The 14698-nt window shown below is 32.6% G+C and overlaps 1 protein-coding gene and 1 long non-coding RNA gene across 2 annotated transcripts in view; one reads left to right on the top strand and one right to left on the bottom strand.

Annotated features, from left to right (window-relative positions):
- LOC127727793 (uncharacterized) overlaps positions 1-14698 on the top strand; it is a 117304-nt gene that overhangs the window by 68852 nt on the left and 33754 nt on the right. The window contains exons 50-57 of the mRNA XM_052234910.1: positions 5598-5695; positions 6422-6558; positions 7781-7836; positions 8549-8696; positions 9287-9363; positions 11885-11995; positions 12206-12373; positions 12876-13016. Of these exons, the coding sequence (XP_052090870.1) occupies positions 5598-5695; positions 6422-6558; positions 7781-7836; positions 8549-8696; positions 9287-9363; positions 11885-11995; positions 12206-12373; positions 12876-13016 (936 nt within the window). The remainder of the gene's footprint in view (positions 1-5597; positions 5696-6421; positions 6559-7780; positions 7837-8548; positions 8697-9286; positions 9364-11884; positions 11996-12205; positions 12374-12875; positions 13017-14698) is intronic.
- Positions 618-4510, bottom strand: LOC127730892 (uncharacterized). Its single transcript, XR_007995345.1, has 3 exons — positions 3844-4510; positions 2128-2167; positions 618-982 (listed from the first exon to the last, which is right to left on the bottom strand). It is a non-coding gene; the product is annotated as an uncharacterized LOC127730892 (long non-coding RNA).

Raw genomic sequence — 14698 nt, 5'->3', positions numbered from 1 at the left:
TCATCGGGAATGGGTTTTCACTAGGGAGGGTACTATTAACCCTCGGAAGCCCTTGGCTTCCTCATATAATGACCTTCATCCATCACATCACAGATGTTTGGATGATGGTCCATTATATATCATAACCCGGGCTTGACTCGGGTTAATAGTGAACTCTTTACAGCCAAAAATGCAAATACCAACAAAAACAACAAGAACATCAATCACCATAACCAAACAATTTGTCTCTCATACTTTAATAAGTATCTATGTATGAGCCTAAATCATATCAAAGTATTTAACTGCAGATAAAAAGAAAATTCATCTGTCTCCATACATGTATATCACTTGTACGAAAGAGAATACACAATCACCAATATGTCTATCTACTATCTTTTTATTCCATGTGTTAGATGTTTCTGTTTTCATACCAAAATCATAAACAGTCTCTATTAATACCAAATATAAAACATCCTCTAGTAGAAAACCTAACTACCACTCTACATAATATGTACATGTAGTAGATCATAAATTATCACATTTTGTCTCAATAACATTACTCCAAAACTACCCAGAATTGCAATGACTATCATGAAATAATAGAATATTTCTTTGTTTTGTGGAATAAAGACATAAGCTTCATAATAACTTTTATTATGTTCAAAAACAAAAATCTGTTACAATCTTCAGAAAACAATTAATACTCTATAAAGTTCACTTTAAAATGCCTCTCACATGTAACAAATTAACACTGTTGTTTTCTCATTATTCTTAAATTATCACATTTTCTCTATGCTTCTTCTCAAACGTTCTCGAAATTTAATGCTATTGACTAAAACTGTTCGATTCAACTCCAAATGTCAGCAAACTCCTGTTGCAAAAAAACAAATGGAATGTCCAAAAACCATTCATCTCGCAGAAATGCTAGATACATCATAACATGTACGTAGAAAAACCATAGCTGATCCTCCTGGTCCACCATACAGTTCCTGTAAACCACTAGCTATAAATAAGAATTAAATACTGTTTCAGTATATGATGGCAATGGAGTTTCAATATCTTTAAAATAAAACTTTTGAAAAGTGTAAGCTGACCTCCAGTTAGCAGTTTTTAATATATCATTCAGTGAAATTCCAGCTTGTTTAGCAGCTGAAGTTGAAGCACTACGATATGAGTGTGCCTTAAATTTGTTTATATCAATTCCTGCATTACCTAACACTATTTTCAACCAATGAGCAATAGTTGAAGTTGTAACACGTTTGAATGTTCTAAAAGAAATGAATAAATTTTTACTTTTTCGAACATCCTTTGTCCGTAAAATATAATGTTTAATACATCTAACAGGACAAATATCCTGTTTTTGATATTTATGTATGATAACATCCAAATTAGATTTGTTTGGTTTAGTTGTTTTTAGTAAAACTGGTATCTTAAAAATCAAAGAATTGTCTGTTACAGATACAAATCTCAGATCTAAATTAACAAGTGTTTGTGATCTTTGAGCTGATGACAATGCAAATAAAGCAATGCATTTCAGAGTTAACATTTTTAGAGATAAATTCTCATTTGGATATAATTGTGATAAGTACTTCAAAACTGTACCAACATTCCATGTAAATGTATATCTAGGTAAAGACGGCCTTAAATTAAAAATGCCTTTCATAAATCTAGTTATGTGTTTATCTTTTGCTAATTCAGCCATACCCATTAATGTCAGAGTCTGACAAATAGCTGATTTATGAGAATTAATACAGCTGTAAGATTTTTTGTTTTCATACAAAAAAGATAGATAATTCAAAATTTGTATCACAGATGGAGAAGTGGAATTAATTTGTTCTTTACTACACCACAAAATCCACTTCCTCCAAGCATATTCATACTGTTTATTGGTTGAATCTCTCCATGATTCGGAGAGAATTCTAACAGCTCTTTTTGAAAAGCCTTTATCAATGAGATATCGCCGGATACAATACAAGCGATAAGGAATAATCTTCGTTTGTTCATTGAATGTCTTTGACCATTGTGAGCCAAAGTTAATAGATCTGACCAATTTGGTAATTTTAGTGGAGTAGAAATTAATAATTCTAATAATTTTGGAAACCATGTTTGTGTGGTCCAAACAGGAGCTATAATTAATGCCTTCCTTACCTTGTCCTCTTCTATTTTCTGTAGGACTCTTGGCAACTGACTGAAAGGAGCAAAAATATATGGTAATAAATTACTCCAAGAGAGAGAAAATGCATCTGAAGCATAAGCTTCTGGATCAGGAAACCAACTAACATACTTTGGCAGTTGTTTGTTTAAACGAGACGCAAACAAATCAATCTCTGGGTTAAATAAACTTAAAGTCACTTTTTCAAAAACTGAACTATTTAGTTTCCACTCTGAAGAATCATTAAATTGTCTAGATAAATTATCTGGTTGTATATTTTGTTTTCCTGGGATATGTACCGCAGATATAAATACTTTTCTTTCAGTACTCCAAAACCAAATTTCTTTTGCAAGTTTTAAAAGCGATAATATTGATCCCCCTTGATTATTGATGTATGCAACCGCTACTGCGCTGTCTGTTCTAACACAAATATGACAATCTTTAACAGATCTACAAAGAGCCTGCAATGCCAAAATTATTGCTTTTAATTCTAACACATTAATATGATTCTGACATTCATCTATATTCCATCTACCTTGGGTACAATCTTTCTCAAATACTGCACCCCAACCTATCAACGACGCATCAGTTTGTATATAAACTTTTGGAGGCTCTTGTCGAATTGGACAACCATTTTCTTTTTTAATATTTTGAATCCACCATAAAATCTCATTTTTACTCTCCACCGACAAAGACATATGAGCATTAAAATTTTTAAAAGATTTTTGTAAAGCTTTTGTTTTGTCAATGTCCAAATATCTATGCTGTAAATGTGCAAGTGTAATTGCATGATAAGATGAAGAATATAACCCAATTAATTGGGCAACCGTACGAATTTGTGTAATCTTCCTTTCAAACACTTTGTATGAAATTTCTATAATTTTTTGTATTTTATCTTCTGGTAAAAATACCTTGAACAAAACTGAATCAATAATGAATCCCAGAAACATTGTTCTTTGTGAAGGTATAAAATTTGATTTCTCTATATTTATTGAAAAACCTAGTGATTCTATTAAATCATTTACAAAATGTGTGTTTCTTTTTGCTTGTTCGAAACAAAGTGCTTGTAATAGGGAATCATCAATATAAAAGAAAGAACTAATGCCTAACTGTCTCACATGTGAAAATACCACTTTCATGATTTTTGTAAATATTCTTGGAGCCGAAGCTATTCCGAATGGGAGACATTCAAAATTATATAATTTGTTATTCCACATAAATTTCAAATACTTTTTACTGTCTTCGTGTATCGCTACAGACCAATATGCCTCGGACAAATCCAGGCTTGTAAAAAATGCATTTCTAGAGATGCTTTTCAAAATAACTTCAAGAGTTTCTTGTTTAAAATGATAATACTGAATATAACTGTTTAATTTTTTCAGGTTAATAACTGGTCTAAATGTTCCATTTTTCTTTTTTACAAGAAAGAGATTTGAAATAAATTCACCTTTCTCATGGTGTGAAATTTTAATTGCTCCCTTTTTTAACATATCAGATACCTCTGTATCAACTAATCTTTCCTCATTTTTATTAAATTTTATAGGTCTTGGAATTATTTTCTGAACTGGTATCTCATCAAATTCTATTTTATAACCAGTAATTGTTTCTAATACCCAACTCTCTGATGTTAATTTTTTCCAATTTCTAATATGATATTTTAATTTACCAATGTTTAAGCCAACTTTTTCAACATGTTTACATGTAATACCAACCTTCAATTTTTTCTTCTGTATTGAGAATTCATCATGGGTTGCCTGTATGACCCTCTTGGGTAGCGGCTCTGCCCTCTGAAATTGCCTCTTGGGTTTGACATACCAAACCGGTACCCTCGCCGATAGGATCGGCCTCTGTAGTTTTTTGAACTGAAAGTTTTGTTTATCTTTTGTGCATCATTAATCTCCTGAAGTCTTTTACTAATATCATCTCCAAAGAGTTTTTCACCCACGACCTCATTTCTGTTACACAATTGATGGAATTTACGTTCAATATGAGGCTTCAAATTCATTCTCCTTTTAATAGATAGCTCAAAATGCAAATTACACTGTATAGAAATAGCTCTTGAAATTAACTCTCTCATTGTCTTAATACAAGGATTTTTCCCTCGTAATAATTCTGCCACCTTAATCAAAGGGACCATGCCTGCCCCTGTTAGCTTTTGAATATTCTGAGAAATCAAATCCTCAGTCTTAGCTCTACGGGCTAAAAATTGCCAAATTTCTGGGTTGACAGGTGGTGGTACTAAAGCTTTACAATTGCTAGGTATCTTGCTATCCTTAGTCAAAGATGTAACATCCGACTTTTTCTTACAAATTTTTTCTATGACTGATGCTATCGAAGGGCTGACCTCAGAATCAAACCGTTCATCGTCCTCAAAAATTTTTGGCAGTTCATAATCAAACTCCTCGTCTTCACTTTCAACGACAAGTTGTGTGGGATCAACATTACTCTCATGTTCAGACAAATCATCAGTTTCAAACAAATTGAAAACATTTTGGTCATTTTCGACCTCATTAATGTCATTATCTTCAAGTTCCTGTATAAAACTATGGGAGTCACTACTTGGACCTGCAGTACCACTACTATTGACATTTATTGCAGACACAATATTACTAGATAAGTCAGCAAATAATTGTTTCAGTAACTCATTTTGCTCGGCTTGAGCTTGTTTACTTTTAGAAGTTTTTCTGGGAGCCTTTGGCTTACTACAGCTAGCGGACGGTTCGTCCTGCGTAATTTGAATACTTCTTTTCAAAGGTGCTTTGCCTTTCTTATTTTTGCCTGGACCTTTTCCAGGTCCTTTTTCTGTAGGCACAACCACTGTTTTCTTATTAGTTTTTACGTTTGTACTCACAGTTTGTGAAATAGAATCTATATCCGGTTTATCTAAAACCTGAATGCACTCCGGTGTATTTGAAGCGTGATTCACACTTATATTTTCAGAAAACCCGGAGAAACTTGCGTCAAACTCATCCTCGGAAGCAAAAAGCTTCATAATCTCCTCATAGTTTCTTTCATCTTCAGATTCTGAAGAAGATGGTCTACAAGACCTTGCCATTTGAAAATCTATAGTATAGACACGTGTATCGATCAAACAGGGTCTGCTTGATACGTACTTAAATGCGTGCGGCCTTGAAATAAAAGAGGATACTACTCAGGTCACCTGGCCTTATATACTACCTGGACATACAAAAAATCACTCAACTGTAAAATAGGCGTGTGGCTGGCACATAATAAAAGGTTCACTATTAACCCGAGTCAAGCCCGGGTTATGATATATAATGTTTGACTTGTTTCAAAGAATAGAACAGGTTAATTTTAAAAAAAGTTTTGTGATTTGATTTTATTGTCTTGCATAAATTTTTCAGTACGAATAATATTTTGTATATTGCAGTGACATATATATACACTAAGCTATAGGATTATGAAAAGACAGATATAATTCTTAATCTTTTGGTTTCCATTTCAGTTACAAGTGGCAGATTCCATTTTTCTACACTACCAGCAAGGAACTGAACTTTAACAAGACAGCTTCTGATATCACCTGGATCAAAACAGAAACAGAGGGTGAGACTGACAGAAATCTTGTTGTAGACAACATTATTTGGTTGTTGGAGACTACTACTTGTGTTTTAATTTGTTTGCATTCAAAATGCTTTGATATTAGATTACTGAATGATTTCTGGACTTTTATTGCAAGTTTGAGGTTTCTCTCTGTGCACTCCAGCTTCCTCCACCAATAAAAACTGTCCCGCCATGATATAGCCAAGAGTGCTGAAAGTGGCATTTAACACCAACAATTAATCAATTAATTATGTGATGAATTTCCTCGTTTCTAAAGGACTGTTCCAGTGTTGGCATGATATAATTTAAAGGTCCAATGCAGAAGGTAGTGAGTCGATTCGTTGGAAAGTCAAAGTAATATTTGCTGCTGCTACAACAATCATGTGCTATTTAGTAGCAGGAGAAAAGACGAGTCAGTCTGGAGTTAAGACAATGTGTTTAGTAGGATGTTCAGAATTCCTTCAGTTAACTTGTGAGTTAGCATGTAGTATCTTTTGGCTAGGCATATTGTTGAAGTTAAAGATTTATAATAATATTACATAACAACCAAAACCATACTTGTGTTAACTTGACATATTCTTTCTTGCCAATGGTCAACTCTATTTTAATTTTACCAAGAGCTGATTTAAAAAATGTCTGATGTAGAAATTTTTAAATTTTGTAAAATTTTGGGAATATTATTAGTAAGATTTAGGTTTTCAAATTATGCTGATATAATTTTATTTACAGATTTACCGGGACCATCCAACTTTTTATCTGGAAAGGATTGGATAATAGCCAATACACAACAATTTGGATTCTATCGTGTTAATTATGATAATGAGAATTGGTTGGCTTTGGTGAAACAGTTAAATACTGATCATAAGGTAATATATATATATACTATTTAACACTCAAATACAGGATCACAGGAATTTCTTTTTTTTGGTCATATACAGAACATAAAAAACATGATTCGGTTTCCACATCATAATAAGATGGTAAAATGGAATTTGAGAGAGACTTGTATTGTTCTTAACATAAATGATTAAATGTGACGAATTTGTACATTTTAAGCAAGACACAAAGTACTGATGAAATAGAACTGATTTCTTATCATCTAACAATGTATTCAAATGGGGAAAAAACTAATAGAACTCAAAATATAGATAGCACAACTGTTAACGCATAGTGTGTTTCATTAAAATAAGATCAATCTTGTTTATAACTTTTCATTGTAGACAGTCTGTTTTCTGAATGTACAGTTGACATTTATTTCAATTTTAGAATATTTATAATTTTCCTCATAGAATGGTTTAATTAGCAGAGTGGTACATTTCATAATAATGGCCATTGAGACAAAACTTGATAACACTTTGGTTTACCTTTAATGCCAATGACATGTTGCAAATTGTATATAGTTAAACATAAACAAGATTTGGATATTCGAATTTATTATACTTCATGTCAAAATGCCAGATTTTGATTGGTTAATACGAGGGAGACAATTTACTCTATCCTATGGCAAATACTCTATTACCCTTCACGGAGACGCTTGCTTAAATGTGCGCTTCAATAAATACGGATGATTGTTATGTACAAGACGACATAGTTTATTACTTTGAATTTGAAATTTAATAGACAGTTATAACAGAACATTCGGTATAATAAATTAAATAACACATATCTGAGAGGGTGATAGAGCAGATTGTTACCCCTCGAAATGACATCGTCAACCTTGGCTTCGCCTCAGTTGACAATGTTTTCTCAGGATAACAATCTGCTCTATCACCCTCCCAGCTATGTGTTATTTATATAATAATGCATTCTGCAAGATTGGAGAAATAAAGAAAAAGATCAACATTTATTGGTATTAAGCATTTTGACAGTTTTTGTTTTTGCCATTTGAATGTTTTTAGTTAATTTTTGGAAAAGAGGCACTACTTTCATCACTAAAATTTGACAGGTTTTAGAAATGACCACTGCAATGCTTTGAATAATTAGAAGTATGAAATAGAGGATTCATTACTTACAAGTGTGAAGGATTTTCCTGGAATTTTTAATTTTCCCCTTTACTTGAAATTTTTATTTGCATTGAAAATTTTGTAGGTCATTCATCCTATTAATAGAGCACAGATTATAAATGATGCCTGGAATTTAGCAAAGTAAGTATACTTACACTAAACTTTGCCACAGAATCCTTAGATCCTCTAATAGTGCCTTTTTTCGGTACAATAGTTACATATATTATTCTGATTGAAATTAACTAAAAAAATGTAGGTCACCTATTATGACAATTAAAGTAAGTAAAGGATAACTCGTAAAAAGATTAAACAAAATGATAAATATGTTTTGCTTTGACACTAAGTGAAAATGTCATGATTTTGAGCACCATTTTTGACAAACTCAATTTGTTCTCTCTCAAAATTTGATAAATCGAACAACTAAAAATATAAATACATATAACATTCTTTTAAGGTGGATTGGGGGTCTGTATTGAAATAAAAATTGGGGTCATGGGACTCGTTTACTTATACAAATCAGAAAAGGTATTTTCTGGGTAAAGATGTGCAACTCTTTTCAGGTAGGTGGTAATGTTAGTCTTTTCCTCAATTCCTCTGTCCATATCTCCCCTTATTTGGCCAAGTTGAAAATAATTGAATCAAACAAAAATATTCTGTAAACAACAGTTGTAAAAATATGATAAAACACACAATGTCCTTCAATTAGAAGAAAAGTCTCACAAATGAATTACATTCTTCTGTGAAATTTGACCTAGAATGATTGTTTGCTGCTACTTTAATTCCAAGATGGCGGAAGAACAGTGGTCAAAATGTTGTGAGGGGATCGATGCTCCAGTTCAGTTTTATATTATAGGTCTGGCGATCTTGATATTGGTATATCATTAAAAACAGTAGAATATATTAGTGAAGAATTAGAATATGTTCCCTGGGATGCAGCAAGCAGCCAGCTATCATATGTTAGTAATATGTTGTCACGGACAGAAATTTATGGCAAGTTTAAGGTAAGCTTTTTGTAGTTGCAGTATTTTGATTAAATTTGACCTTTAGGTTTAATTCTTGCATTCATGTAAAGGGATACCTGATGTTTTACTACTATAGTCCTTATATAACATAGCTAATCTACATTTTGGTCAAATGATCTGTAATTCTAGCTTTAAGGATTTTAGCTAATCTTTAAATTCATGGACATATTTAACCCCTTATAAAACTTTACCCCTATGTTACTAATTTCTTCTACACACATTGTATGATATCTTGGCAATGGCTATTTTAAACAGATCTTTTAGATGTATTAAGCAAAGTTACATTTCTGAATTCTTTTAGATAAAGTTCTTAGCGCTACGGAAAGATTTTAAAGGCAATAAATATTTTGTTTTAGACATTATGTAGTCAAGCAATTTTTGTTGTTGAAATAATAGGTCCATGTACTATTTTCATGTCAAATTTCTTTTTAAATCTAAACAATTTATTCATTTCCTGTAAATTTGACATTACTTTTGAATATTTCCATGTCTTTTTTTAGGAATAGATATGTAACATACTAATGACCTTTCATTTAATAAAAACAAATATGATTTTAATGATGTTTCAGAAATTCATGAAAAAAATTGTGACAAAACCCTTCAAGCATTTTGGGATGGACAACAGTAAAGCTAGCCATCTGGAGTCGTAAGTATGAGCTATAAAATTCCATGTTTGCAAAGTTTTTGTCTCACCTTGACTGAGTCAAAAAGCGAGACATAGGTATGCTGTTTCCGGCGTCGGCGGCGGCGTCAACAATGTATTAGTTTGTGATTAGGTCTAGTTCATGGTAAACCACTAGTTGTAGGTCAATGATATTTGGTATGCTGTTGTATTAGCATTGGCACATCTCATTACCATGGAGATTATTTGGCCCCATCCCCTCAGTCAAGGTCTATTGACTTTGAAACTTTGCTTTGTTTACATGTATTAGTTTGTGATTAGGTCAGTTTATGGGGAACCACTATAGTGGTAGGTCAATGATATTTGGTATGCAGTTGTATTAGCATTGGCACATCTCATTACCATGGAGATTATTTGGCCCCATCCCCTCAGTCAAGGTCTATTGACTTTGAAACTTTGCTTTGTTTACATGTATTAGTTTGTGATTAGGTCAGTTTATGGGGAGCCACTGATGGTAGGTCAATGATATTCGGTATGCAGTTGTATAAGCATTGGCATATCTCATTTCCATGGAGATTATTTGGCCCCATCCCCTCAGTCATGGTCTATTGACTTTAAAACTTTTGCTTAGTTTACATGTATTAGTTTGTGATTAGGTTAGTTTAAGGGGAACCTTTAGTGGTAGGTCAATGATAATTGGTATGCAGTTGTAGAAGCATTAGCACATCTTATTTCCATGGAGAATATTTGGTCTTTACTTCTCAGTCATGGTCTATTGACTTTGAAACTTTTGCTTAGTTTACATGTATTAGTTTGTGATTAGGTCAGTTTAAGATGAACCACTAATGTTAAGTCAATGATATTCGGTATGCAAATGTATTGGCATTTGCAAGTTTCATTTCCATGGAGATTATATAACCCCAACCCCTAATTATGGTTCATTGACTTTGAAACTTTTACATAGTTTACAAATTAATGTTTGTGTTTAGGTTTGTTTAAAGGGAACGACTTATGAAAAGTCAATGGTATTTGGTTTGCAGTTGTATTAGCATTGGTACATCTCATTTCCATGGAGACTGTTTAGCCCTGTACATTCAGTCATGGTTCATTGACTTTGAATATTTGCATAACTTACATGTTAAAGTATTGTAATTTGCATTATCAAAATAACAAATAGGCGAGACATATCTCTATGTTAACAGTTTATTTATTTATTTAGATTTTAATTTTTTTCCTGAATATGCATGAAATATTTCCCACTGGAAGTATGCAAACGACCGTACTGTGACCTATAATGGTTTACTTTTATAAATTTTGACTTGGATGGAGAGTTGTCTCATTGGCACTCATACCACATCTTCTTATATCTATAAACAATAACCAACCAATCAATATAGATTTTACAAGGTAGGTTATGGTTGCACATCAGACAAAAAAATCACCAAAATAATGTTGTTAATGCTTTGTTTCATTAGTAAAAACTTTCAGCATCTGTTTAAAGAAATGGAGTGGGTACACATGAGACAAAAATCACATGAAAAACAAGGAAATAAACAATATATATATATAGAAGGAACAGTAGTTTTATTGCTGTTCATCATTTGACTGTCGTTTTTATGCCTTCAGTGATGATCTAAAGGGATATGTACATGTAATATAGTATTTTCTCTAATTAAAGGGTAAGAAAGGACAAGGTACGATAAGCCCCCGTTTTGGCCCCCCTATTTTCTTATTTTTCAAATTTTGTTTTGGAAAGCTACTTATCATGTTAAAATATTCCCTGAGGTTTGAAGTTTGTTTGGATGAACTTCAAAACCATTAACTTCAGCAACTGGGTGAGGTGAGGGGGGTAAACTTTCCATTATTATTCAGATATTGTAATTATTATTCACTTTGGAGGTGTTCTGTACAACGATTTTTTAGTTTTTAAGTGCCTGCGCCAGCGTGACCCAGGAATGTTTTTATTACAATGTCATTATCACTGTTTTTGCTGTCTAGATCGCCATAATTTTCTCCGGGTCCGTAGGCGCACGCTATTAAATTTTAAGAAACAGGCCAAAAATTGTAATTTTTCCTACTTTTGGCGTTTTTGATGCCCTTTCACCCCCCTCATCTCATCTAGTTTCTGAAAATAATGATTTTGAAGTTCATCCTAACAAATTTCAAACCTAAGGGAATATTTCAACATAATAAGTAGCTTTCCAAAACAAAATTTGAAAAATGAGAAAATAGGGGGGCCAAAACGGGGGCTTATCGTACCTTGTCCTTTGAAGCAACACTTTTTGAAACCTTTTAACAGTTGTAAATCTCAGATAAATTACCATGTAGGCAATTTGATGTTGAATGCAGATTTGATGTTTGGTAGTCTTTGGTGTTTGGTGATTTTTTTGTATCCTAGCTTTCAGAGTATACTTTATAGATTAATGTTAAAAGTCGGGAGAAAATTGAAATGAATACACAGATCAATTTTTATTTTAAGCGAGAGGATTATTTCCAAAAATTGCTTGTTTAATGGTGTATATTTGATGGAGAATTTTCTTTACAGATATATAAGGTCAACACTGTCTAGCTTTGCCTGTGATTATGATATAGAACAATGTACAAGGGAAGCTGCTAAGATGTTTAAGAATTGGATGATGGACCCTGAAAGGAATAGGTATAGCTCTATTATAAGATAATGTTAACCAAGTCAGAAAACAAGGAGCAGCTTAAGTTAGATCTAGGAAGTAGAAGATAAATTCTATAATGGTTAATGTTAACTAAGTCAGGAGAGGTGGAGAACTATTGATAGATCCATAAAGAATAAATAGCCATATATTAGTTTTTGTAATAATATAAAGTCTTCATCATTTATTTTGCTTATTAGAATTGATCCTGGTCTGAAGAGTACAGTTTACTGCTCTGGAGTGGCTAGCGGTGATGAAGATGAATGGAATTTTGTGTATGACAAATATAAAACAGCAACAGTTGCTGCTGAAAAAGCACATTTATTATCTGCCTTGTCATGTACCAAACAAACATGGATTCTGAATAGGTAAACAATTCAATTCATATATATTTTAAAATTACGATTAAAAAAACACATCTTTTGGGTTTTAAATGCCATTTGTAGCATTATTTTTCCTCATTATAAATGATGTATAAATCTATCCCTCCACATCCAAGATTGAAAAGATATTTACTTGTTGCATTGATATCGGGTAATACTCTTACCGTTCAGGAGTTATGGTCCTTGATAGATAGGAAAATCGCACTTTATGTTGTTTTCATGCAATTACTTAAAACTGTTCAACTTGTGATTTTCAATATGATATGTTATTACTAATGCTAAAATGGAGGTCAAATTAAAAATTGACAATTTGCTCATTTGCAATTTAGGAGTTATGGTCTTTGTTAGATTGAACAAGAACCTGACATGACAAACAAGCCTGATAGCGCCTTCAAAATACAGACAATCTCATTTGCTGTCAGTTTGACAGCTCATTTCTTGTTATGATATTATTGATATAATAGAATTTTTGATATTCATTTTGCAGATTCATCAAGATGTCACTTGACTTTGACCAAGTAAGAAAGCAGGATTCTGTAAGTGTTTTTACTGGTATCCATGGTAACCCAATAGGACGAGACCTTGCATGGACCTTCTTAAATTCAAACTGGGATAGAATTTATAGCATGTAAGATAGCTTTCTAAAGTTTATATTGAAATATTAATCCGCTTACCTGTGCTGTTATTTCCGTTTTTTTTTTTTTTGGGATACAAAATTGTTTTAAGTTTTTTATTGACAGTATAAGAATGAAATCTTGACTCGTATGCTTTCTCATCGATTTGGGAGGAACCCTTATAAGCCATTTATCAAATCATGGATAATAAAAATTTATTTTGTTAAAGTTTAACACCATGTTCTGAATTTATTACTGAGATTGTAAATAAAACCATTAACTACATTTGTTAGAATCTGTAAAGGAAGCATGTTTATACCTTTTTTTTCCATTTTCTAATAGAGCAATTGTAATTACATGAAATTATACATTAAGATTTAGTTTTATTGTCTTGACTGCGACAAAAGTCACAGTATGCGAGACATAGGTATTACTATCCAGCAGCGGCGGCGTAAACTATTTGTATAAAGCTTTATATTGCAGAAGGTAGAAGACCTGGATGCTTCATATCTTGTATGCAGATACCTTATGTTACGAAGTTTCTGTCTGTCATATGTCCAATGTCCTTGACCTCATTTTCATGGTTCAGCAACTGCTTGAAAAAAAATTTGAGTTTTTTGTCATGTAAATTTCTCACTTGTTATGAGTAATAGGATAACCATATTTGGTATATGGGTTCCTTGCAACGTCTACATGTCTGTCATACAGGGTTCACCTGACCTCGACCTCATTTCATGGATCAGTGATCAAGGTTAAAGTTACGTGATTAGGTCCGTTTCTCAAATACTATAAGCAGTAGGTCAATTATATGTGGTGTATGGAATAACTGTAATGGGTACATGTCAGTCTGGCAGGTTTCATCTGACCTTGACCTCATTTTCATGGTTCATTGGTCAATGTTAAGTTTTTGTGGTTTGCTCTGTTTTTCAAGTACTATAAGCAACAGGTCATTTATATTTGGTGTATGGAATGATTGTAAGGTGTAGATGTCTGTCTGGCAGTTATCATCTAACCTTGACCTCATTTTCATGGTTCATTGGTCAATGTTAAGTTTTTGTGTTTTGGTCTGTTTTTTTAAGTACTATAAGCAATAGGTCAACCATATTTGGTGTATGGAATGATTGTAAGGTGTACATGTCTGTCTGGCAGGTATCATCTGACCTTGACCTCATTTTCATGGTTCATTGGTCAATGTTAAGTTTTTGTGTTTTGGTCTGTTTTTTTAAGTACTATAAGCAATAGGTCAACCATATTTGGTGTATGGAATGATTGTAAGGTGTACAGGTCTGTCTGGCAGGTATCATCTGACCTTGACCTCATTTTCATGGTTCATTGGTCAATGTTAAGTTTTGTGATTTGGTCTGATTTCAAGTACTATAAGCAATAGGTCAACTATATTTGGTGTATGGAATGATTGTTAGGTGTATATGTCTGTCTGGCAGATATCATCTGACCTTGACCTCGTTTTCATGGTTCAATGGCCAATGTTAAGTTTTCTTTTTTTGGTCTGTTTTTCAATTTTCATAAGCAATAGGTCAACTATGTTTTCTGTATAAAAAAATTGTAAGGTGTATATGTTTGTCTGACAGCATTTATCTGACCTGAGTTTCTGTGATGCCTTTAGTTAAACCTTTATCTTTAAGACTTTCAACATAAAATCAATGGTCAGTAAAGCAGGCAAGACATTTCAGCATGT

The sequence above is a fragment of the Mytilus californianus genome, unplaced genomic scaffold (assembly GCF_021869535.1).
Source record: "Mytilus californianus isolate M0D057914Y unplaced genomic scaffold, xbMytCali1.0.p SCAF_2, whole genome shotgun sequence".
Taxonomy (NCBI): Eukaryota; Metazoa; Mollusca; class Bivalvia; order Mytilida; family Mytilidae; genus Mytilus; species Mytilus californianus.
This window is presented reverse-complemented; position numbering and strand designations above follow the sequence as displayed.